General features: G+C 35.7%; 1 protein-coding gene across 4 annotated transcripts in view; it reads right to left on the bottom strand.

Annotated features, from left to right (window-relative positions):
* Efcab7 (EF-hand calcium binding domain 7) overlaps nt 1-9969 on the bottom strand; it is a 51614-nt gene that overhangs the window by 26372 nt on the left and 15273 nt on the right. For all 4 annotated transcript variants that reach the window (XM_021159712.2, XM_021159714.2, XM_029476087.1 and 1 more), the window contains exons 5-6: nt 9014-9209; nt 8473-8591 (exon numbers count right to left, since the gene is read on the bottom strand). In XM_021159712.2, coding sequence (XP_021015371.1) covers nt 8473-8591; nt 9014-9209 — 315 coding nt within the window. The remainder of the gene's footprint in view (nt 1-8472; nt 8592-9013; nt 9210-9969) is intronic.

Genomic DNA, 9969 nt, shown 5'->3' with positions numbered 1-9969 from the left:
GATGGATCTGGAGGATATCATCCTGAGTGAGGTAACCCAATCACAAAAGAAGTCACTTGATATGCACTCACTGATAAGTGGATATTAGCCCAGAAGCTCAGAATACTCAAGATACAATTCACAAAACACATGAAACTCAAGAAGAAGGAAGGCCAGACTGTGGATACTTTGGTCCTTCTTAGAAGGGGAACAAAATGCTCATGGAAGGAGTTACAGAGACAAAGTGTGAAGCAGAGACTGAAGGAATGACCATCCAGAGAATGGCCCACCTGGGGATCCATCCCATAAACAACCACCAAAACCAGACCCTATTGTGGATGCCAACAAGAGGTTAGCCTGATAAAGCTGTCTCCTGAGAGGCTCTGGCAGTGCCTGACAAATACAGAAGTGAATGCTCACAACCATCCATTGGACAGAACACAGGGTCCCCAATGAAGAAGCTAGAGAAAGTACCCATGGAGCTGAAGGGGTCTGCAGCCCTATAGGAGGAACAACAATATGAACTAACCAGTACACCCAGAACTCCCAGGGACTAAATCACCAACCAAAGAAAACAAACGGTGGGATTCATGTCTCTAGCTGCATATGTAGCAGAGGATGGCCTAGTCGGTCATCAATGGGAGGAGAGACCCTTGGTCCTGTGAAGGTTCTATGCCCCAATAAAGGGGAATTCCAGGGCCAGGAAGAGAGAGTGGGTAGGTTGGTGAGCAAGGGGCTTGGGGAAGGAAGGGATAGGGGGTTTCCGGACGGGAAATTAGGAAAGGGGATAACATTTGAAATGTAAATAAAGAAAACCATCTAATAAAAAAGAAAAGAAAAGAAAAGAAAAGTTAGGAAAATACAACCTGGAAGACAATTATAAAATGTACATCTGTCCCAGTCCAGGTGAGCTCAGCGTAAGGAGCATAGTAGGAACGAAGAAGGAAGGATTAGTAAAATTAAAACTAAAACAAGAAGGAGAAGAAGCAAGCATCTGTACTCAGAAACTAGTCACACAGCAACCCACATAACCATTTCACTTTTGGTAAGCAGATATAAAATCTTATAAATAAAAGCTTCATTGCTACTAAAAATACACCAAGAAACTGGGCCTGGTGGTGTCTCCCCTGTAATCCCACCACTCAGGGGATAGAGCAGAAGGACTGGCCTCTGAGACCTGTCTGGGCTGCAAAATGTTGCCGAAACTTTTTTTTTTTTTTTTAAAGAAAAGGGAGGAGGGAAATCTGGTAAAACTGTCAGTTAATCAAATCCCTTCCCATCATAGAAGTTAAGTAAAATTTGAAAACACCACATTGGGCACGTAGTAAAAGACAATTTACTGAGTTATCAAAATTTGTTATTACAATAAATGTGTGGAGAATGCTTTTCACTTTAGTTGGTGAACTTGCCAGAAGACATATTTCTGTACTGTTCCTTTCGAACTCCAAAAACTAGAGTCCTAATGAGGACTTTATAATAAAATTCTGACTACTTCTCTGTAAGGATATTTAAATATCTGTAACTTCAAGGACTTAATAACATTGGTAATTATTCAAAAGATCCATCCACATTAGACACAAAGTAATAATATCACACAATGTACAATGCAGAAGCAAGACTAAAATTTATTACTGACTGCTATACCCGAGGTCCTGAGTTCAATAGTTCAATTCCCAGCAACCACATGGTGGCTCACAACCATCTGTAATGGGATCTGAAGCTCTCTTCTGGTGTGTCTGAAGACAGCTATAGTGTACTCATATACATAAAATAAATAAATAAATTTTAAAATAATTATTTCCATCGAGAATAATTGCTCACTCTCTTCTCTTCTTTTTAGCTCCAGCTGACCTAGAAATTACTGTGTAGACCAGGCTGCCTTGAGCTCACAGACACCTGCCTTTCTCGCTTCCCAACAACGGGACTTAAAGCATGTACCACCTCACCCAGCTTCTCAATCCTTCTTAAAGGCAAAACTGCCCAAGTATATATTTATATAACATTTTTATTATATAAGTAGTAATTATTTTAAATATATTTATATATTGAGACAAAAACTTAGGATAAAAAAATCATTATAATTCTGTTATTATGTTATGATTATAAGATAATCTTTTCTAATACAAACCTTTATAGAAATCAAGTTTTATATTCTAAAAAATACCATTTTTTTATTTTTAAAATTTAATCTTACATAAAAATTATTTGCTCTGAAAAATAAAGTGTTAAACATTCAGTTCATTTCCAATTTCTCATCAGCAAAGATAACCTTAACATGAATACTGCTTTAAGTTTTTCTCCTAAAAAAATGATTTCTCTAAAAAGAAATCCTAGAGGAAAAGTATAGTTTTAGACCTATTAATATGCATTCCATATTATAACTCAGTGATGCTATTTTTATGAGAGCACCAATGGTATGAAATATAATAATTTTATAATAAAACTTGATCAAACTATGTTATGAAAAAAATTGAGGATTGTGGAGAAAAATTTCCTAATCAAAGTATGGGTACATAAAACATAGTGTTATGCTTATTTTATGTGTCAGATGTAACTGACAGAAAAAAATGGAATTTTAATAACTTTTACATTAATTAGAATTTTGATTATACTTTCAGAGATTAATATTCTGCCATATGTTTATAATTTTTGTTTCTTTTCATGTGAACTGCCTATTTATCTCCTAGTTTCACATTTATATTGCAGATGTGGCAGTTTCTTATATTTTGATTATTAATACCTTGGTAAGCACTGACGTACTTGTTATTTTTTATTTTATGTTTGGTTATTTTTAAATTGATGTAAATCCCCCCTTTTTGTGGTAGCACCTCACTTTGTAGCCAACACTGGCCTTATACTTGCAGCAATCCTCCTGCCTCATTCTCTTGAGTGCTGATATTATAGGCATGAACCACCACACCTGTCTAGTTGTTTTTTACTTTCTTTTTTATTATTATTATTTTCATTATTTATTGGATATTTAAATTGTTTACATTTCAAATGTTGTCCCCCTTCCCAGTTCCCCCTCTGCAAGCCCTGTATCCCATCCCTCCTCCCTGCTGCCTCAATTCTGGGTTAAAATTTTTGAGATGGGTGGGTGGCCCCATCCCGCAACCGGAGGCTGTACATATCCATTGCATATGGTCTCTACAGGTTCTATCTTCCCTGTGTTGGGTATTTTGGGTAACGTCATCCCTGTAGGGTCCTGGGAACCTCTTGCTTCCCTGGCATCTGGGACTTTCTAGTGGCCACCCCTAGTTCCCCATCTTGCACTGCTACACATCTCTATTCAATTTCCTGACCCTCTGTACTTCTCTCCTGAATCCTGCCACACCTGATCAGTTTTGATTACAGAATTAGCAGACCCAGTTCCATCAGGTGTTCCTCAGGAACGCATGCTTTAGATTTACCTACCTACAGTGGGAAAGGACAATTCAAAATTACACAATATAGATTGAACGTCTTTGTCTAAATCTTGGAACCAGAAGTGTTCCAGATGTTGCTTTTTTTTCTTCAGGTTTTAGAAAATCTGTTTATACATAACATGATGTCTTTGAGATGATCTCAAACATGAGGGTTACTGTTTCTTATGCGTGACTTACACATAGCCTAAGCATGTAGCATATGCGTAATGCTAAGGTACAACCATCACATGAAGTCAGGTGTGGAGCTTAGTCTGTGTGGTAGCATGTTAGTGTTTGTAATTTAGGGGTGGGGGTTGGAGAATTTTAAATTTTGTGGTTTTACATCAAGGATGTAAGATCATTTTAAAGATAGAGAATTGAAAAGGCAATTTAGGACATCCTTTTTTGGTAGAAGAAGGATAGGAGAAGCCTGAAAAACAACATGGTAAGTACGGTGTCACAGTTCTCAATGACTTCAGAAGCCTTTCTCTTCAGTAGCATTAGTTTTATTCTGAGTTCTGCTCTATTTTGCATTTAAATATATGCCATAACTACTGGGTATGGTGGCTTTGCTATAATCCTAGCACTTGGCAGAAACAGGAAGATGGTAGCAACTTTGAGGCCACTTTGGAGAACAGAATTCCAGGACAGCCAGGGCTGCACAGCGAGATCCTCCCTCAGAACTAAAGACACAAAAGCACTAACCTGATTTCCTAAAGTGGGCTGTAAAGCAAGTCTCACATTTATGTTATAATCAATCATCTATAACATAAAGAATACTCAGTGACTGATACAGTGCTGGACTAGTATTATTCTGAATGACTTTGACACTTAAGGACTAGAACAAACTTAAGTGTTTCACTTTTTTTTAATTTAAAAAGTGAAGATGTTAGAAGTTAGCCATATTTTTTATATTTGTATCATAATCATGTGTGTAGCAGCACTCCACATTTTGGTCGGCTCCCTCCTCCCACTGGGGGACCTGGAGATTAAACTCAAGTTGTCAAACTTTTACCTGCTGAGCCTTTTCACCACCCTAAAGGAACTTTTCTTTTTTAATGCACTGTGTTTAGTATATTAGAAATTAGTGTGACTTGTGCCATTGGGGAAACTAATGAAAGAAGTTGTCTGTGGCAGACAGCTCCTCTGCAGGCAGTGCAGTGGGCTGATAGATGACTTTAAAAAGCTTGCTGAGAAGGCTAACATTTTTATCAGAGACCTTTCCCAAGTTCCAGTTCTGGAAAAATAACTACAATAGAAAAGAATTTGTAAGTTTCAAAACAAAGTTAGAAGACTACCAAGCTCCATACAGAGTTAATAGGACTGGAAACAACACCGGAAGCTATGCAAAAGTAAGGCATGATTGACACCAAGTGAACACTGGTGAACAGTCACACTGTTCTGACAGCACACAACATACACTAGAAAATCTTGGAGCAGTACCATTTAAGAAGAAACACTTGGTTTCTTAAGATCTACCAAACTTATTACACACATAATACTTACTCAACTTGAAATTTTATTTAAAACAGGATTTTCAATCATACAAAGAGTTTTTTGTTTGTTTGTTTGATTGATTGGTTGGTTGGTTGGTTGGTTTGGGTTTTTATTTTATTTTATTGGTCATGAAGTCAGACACGTTATGAATTAAAAGTTTAAAAAAAGCTGAAAATTTGTCTGAATCGTTTAAATAAATCAATTTGAATGGAATGTAGACCAAGTTGATAGTCTGAGGTTCTATGAGAAGATAGAAGTACACTGAATTTTAAAATGTTTTTATAATAATAGAAGAGGAAATTCCGTTGTGTGACATATATTTTTTCACAAATAAAACAGCTTGTAATTCTTAGAGTGGGCATGAGGTGGTGCTAGATTCTACCAATTCGCGAGTTTCCTCTAAATGCAAACAACTGTTAGTTCATTGTGGTTCACAGATTTTACTTATTTCATTCACAAGAAATGAGGCAATGCTAAAGGCACAAACTACAGATTTTAAATTAGAAAATAGTGATCAAAACAAACCTACCAATTAAGTTACATCTTTCTGGGTCACTCTGGTAAACCCTGCCCTCACGTGTAATTTTACAGTATCAGCAATCCAGGTGAGCAAAAGTTAGTAAGTGGATGTGCACAGATGACAGTGGGACCAAGACACCCATGCCACATTTTTATTGGAAGATATTTGCTTTCATTGTGTTGAAGAAGTAGATAAAAACATTGTCAACCTTTTTGTTATTAAAGGATACTTAAAAATAAAAGATGATTTATAAAAGAAAACTAATATGGGTTTATCTTTTAATTGACAGGTTAAACTGCTTAACATTTTGAAAAAGAAACATAACTGGTCTTTAACCAAAATTAAGACTGAACCACTTTCAATTTGTTTGCTATATTTGTATATATGATTATGTGATATAGCTACACTGTTTTATAGAGAACTTGTGTATATGATATATTTCACATGCATATAGCTTACAGACATATAACATGTAAATACATACCATATATGCATACTATGTGGTGTATGATATGTATGTGTGTGTGTGTGTGTGTGTAATATACCTATCATATAAAATGCATTTCTAAGATATATAATTAGGCAATTAGGAGTATGAATACAGCCTGAGATATATCTCTGGGGATACAACTTTTGACTTGTGGCCTACTCTAATTTTAGTCGGGACTGGCTTTATAGCAAGGAAGTTAAAGCTATTTGTCTCTCAAGAGAAAATTCTTGACATTTCTTGAATATTACAGACCATAACTAGATAGAAGTCAGGATTAAAAAGAGAGGAATATGTGTTGAAGTATGACCAATAGAAGTCATGTATGCACAGCCTCTGTAAAGTGCTTATTTTCCTCCTGTAATTCAAATCATTTATAAATGTATGGATATATGATTTACAATCTGGCTGCTCAGCATGGTGCCTACAGTCAGGTACTCAAGGAGGCTAAAAGAAAATCATTCTTACTTTTGATGTCTACATGCAAACTATAAGTGGACTCTTTTATACATATACATATATATGTGTGCATATATGTATAAAATCACTCCCTATAGCCTGCAGACTAATCCTGGGATGGTCCTAGTATACTCAAGCGCTACCACAGGACAAGCTGGATCAGGACATAGTCAGATAACTCTATCAGCCTCTCAGGTAAGTCTTTCTCCTATTTCCCTTCACAATCTAATACAAAAATAGCTTTCCTTCATAGACTTTCACCATCTCATTACCATAAAAAGAATTGTAGTCATGTCTTAGTTCTGTAATACTTTCTGTATTTAAGAGACTATGTCCCCAGTACTGTGATAAATGCTTTGAAAAACATTTACATCTTTTAAAATACATAAAATTAATCCCAAGACACAGTTAAGGAAAATCACACTCAAAAAAAGAGGTTGTTAAATTTACCCCATTAGGGAATAGCTAGGACTTACTCGCATGTCTGTTTATTCTGAGCTTTTTATCAAGTCTAAGAAGACTCTTTTTTGCTACGTATACAATCAATAAATATCTAGTATAACAATTGTTATAACAATAATACTATGCCATACTACCTTGGCATATGACAGGCATAAAACAATCATAAATGTTGTTAATTCAAGATCCATATTTTACACTAAGCAAAATAATTGACACAAATTACTTGATTAGAAATTATTAGGTAGTGGTGCACACCTTTAATCCTAGCACTCAGGAGGCAGAGGCAGACAGATCTCTGAGTTCAAGGTCAGCCTGATTTACAGAGTAAGTTATTAGGCAACCAAGGCTGTCTGGAAAAACTACCAAAAAAAAAAAATGGAAAGAAAAAATTATTGGTTGGACTGAATAAAATAAAATGTATTTATATGGTTAATTTATATCTCTACATGATGACTAAAATATACTTTAGAATTAGGTAAATTATAATTAATCAGGCTAACATTTTAATATTTAACTTAATTACAAAATACAAAAAGGTTCTATTAGTGAAAACTAATATTGTTGGAACACAGAATCTGTGTGAGCATACTGGACAGGCACACCAAATTGCTTAGGGTGTATAGATTCCTAAACAGTCAGAGGAAAATTCCTTAGAGATGATGTTTTAAAATTTTAATATAGAACAAATGTCACTGTCTAGCAATTTAAAGATATAAGGGACTTCAGAGTTCAATAACAAATACAGAGTTGTTATTTGAAACAAGAATGCAGCTCTAGAGAACAATCAGTTCAGTTCTCTAGCAGCAGTTAGAGTGTGTGGTCATAACCATTCCCCCTCACACAGGTCTCCAGGTGCACATTCTTAATGTATCCTAGCACTTTCCAGTTAATGTTTTATATTCAGTAGCTATTATTTTCTGCTGAAAGAAAACTAGTAAAAGTTGAGTCTAGAAAGGGAAAACAAAGGAAGAAGATCAATATTAACACTCTACAAATATTGACTTAGCAAAGTGACTTTGTGGTCTTGCTCTCACAGGAATTGATATTGAATCAATGATTTATTTAAGAAGCACCTATGGAAAGTATTGGTCAAACAAAAAAAAATTTACTTGCTAAGGTTTATAGTTAATTAATCTATTTATCAAGTTCAAAAACTCAAGAGTCACTATTTTTAAAGTAAAGTCCTTATAAATAAAAATATTCTTGCTCATTATTTTTACTTTAAAATATCATAACCAAGGTCAGCAAGATAGCTCAGCAGACAAAGATGTCTACAGACAAAACACACAACCCAAATTCATCCTGGATACCACATGGTGGAGGGTAAGAGCTACCATCACAAGCTGTCCTCTGACCTCCACATATGCACCATGGAGTGCCCATGCTGCTCGCCCCCTCCATAGATGGATGGATGGATAGATGGATGGATAGATAGATAGATAGATAGATAGATAGATAGATAGATAGATAGATAGATAGATAGATAGATAAATAGATGGATAAAATCTAATTTAAAATATTACAAATAGAAATTCTGTATTCTACAGAAAAACTGAAATTAGTTCACAAACTCCATTGGTTCCCAGTAGACATTCAATAATTGTTAATAATCTTAAAGCCAAATACTTTTCAGAAAGTTGTATTTGTTCATTTAAGTACTATACCTTTAAGTTTGGCTCAGTTAATGTTGAGTCTTGGTTACTGTTAGCACTCATGGTCATTGTGAAGGAAACAGATGTTTTGAACTTTCTAGTTGTTGACAGTAAGGCATGGCTTGTGTCACCTGTAAAGAGTAACCGTCATTTGGTGATCAGAAGCAGTGTGTTTCTAAACATGGTGTCACACTGTCTATGCACCAATGTCACTCTCTGTCCTTCCTAGTCAAATGCAATCAGAGGTTTCGTACTGACCAGGCTTTAATGGTCCTTAATTTATGTGCTACTAATATAAGATTCTTTATTTCAATATGTCACCTTTTAGTCTGAAATTTTAGTTTTAATAAAATATAATGAGCCTAGCCAAGTAAAATCCCACAATAAAAATTTTACTCTAGTAGATTTTTACTGCTAGGAAAGTCTAGAAATGGTGACTAATTCTTGGATTCTCAGTGACCTTATTGTTGATAACCTGAGATGAAAGGACAATTTTGTTTGAATTATGATCCACATTTCTGATCAGGAAATTATTAGTATTGAGAGTAAATACCTTTGCTTGAGAGTGTTTCTTGGTCATTTTTTCTTATGACCCTAGGTGACGGTTTTGGTGCTGGTGACGGACCCCTTTCAGGGGATCCTTCCATCTGGCTTCCAAATTGTTGACGCCTCAGTTTACTATCGGCCTCCAGTCTTTCTAGTGTAGTCTTGAGACATTGCTCACTGGTTGTCATGTATAATTTACAAAACTAAAGGAAACAGAAAAAGTCAGCTGGTGGAAAAAATGCTCCGTCCTATAGTTGGAAGGCGAGAGAGGCAAATACACATTAGTAGGCAAGGAGGAGGCTCGTGCTGAAACACATTTCTTACTTTACTTGGTGCTCAGGTTATTTTCCTGAACCAGACTGCCCAGCCCCAAGTGACCTAGTGAAACATAGCCATCAATCAGTGAGGTCACACTCTGAATCAAAACGAATGGTACACCAGGAGAGGTGATTTTTTTTTTTTACAAGACACATAGACTTGCATTTGCTCTAAATAATTTTTATGAGTGTTCCACCATAGAAAAGGTTCATTTCTGAAGGGAGTCTCTATGCTTGTTTGTATACCTGTATGTGCATGTATATGCATTTTAACTTGGTCATACAGGCAGAGTGGCCTTTATTCAAAATGCTGGGACCAAGAGCACTTTGAATGACTCATGATTTTGGAGCTTTTGCAGACATATAGTAGGGTATCTTGAGGATTCTGAGTCTACTTAAGAAAATCACTTATGTTTCATGTGCTGCTTATACAAATAACCAAGAGGGAGTTTTGGCCAACATTTTTAGGAGGTTTCACATGTGCTCACACATGGTATTTTTAGGAAGTTTCACATGTGCTCACACATGGTATTTTTAGGAAGTTTCACATGTGCTCACACATGGTATTTTTTGGAGGTTTCACATGTGCTCACACATGGTATTTTTAGGAAGTTTCACATGTGCTCACACATGGTATTTTTAGGAG

This window comes from Mus caroli, chromosome 4 (assembly GCF_900094665.2).
Source record: "Mus caroli chromosome 4, CAROLI_EIJ_v1.1, whole genome shotgun sequence".
Classification (NCBI taxonomy): domain Eukaryota; kingdom Metazoa; phylum Chordata; class Mammalia; order Rodentia; family Muridae; genus Mus; species Mus caroli.
This window is presented reverse-complemented; position numbering and strand designations above follow the sequence as displayed.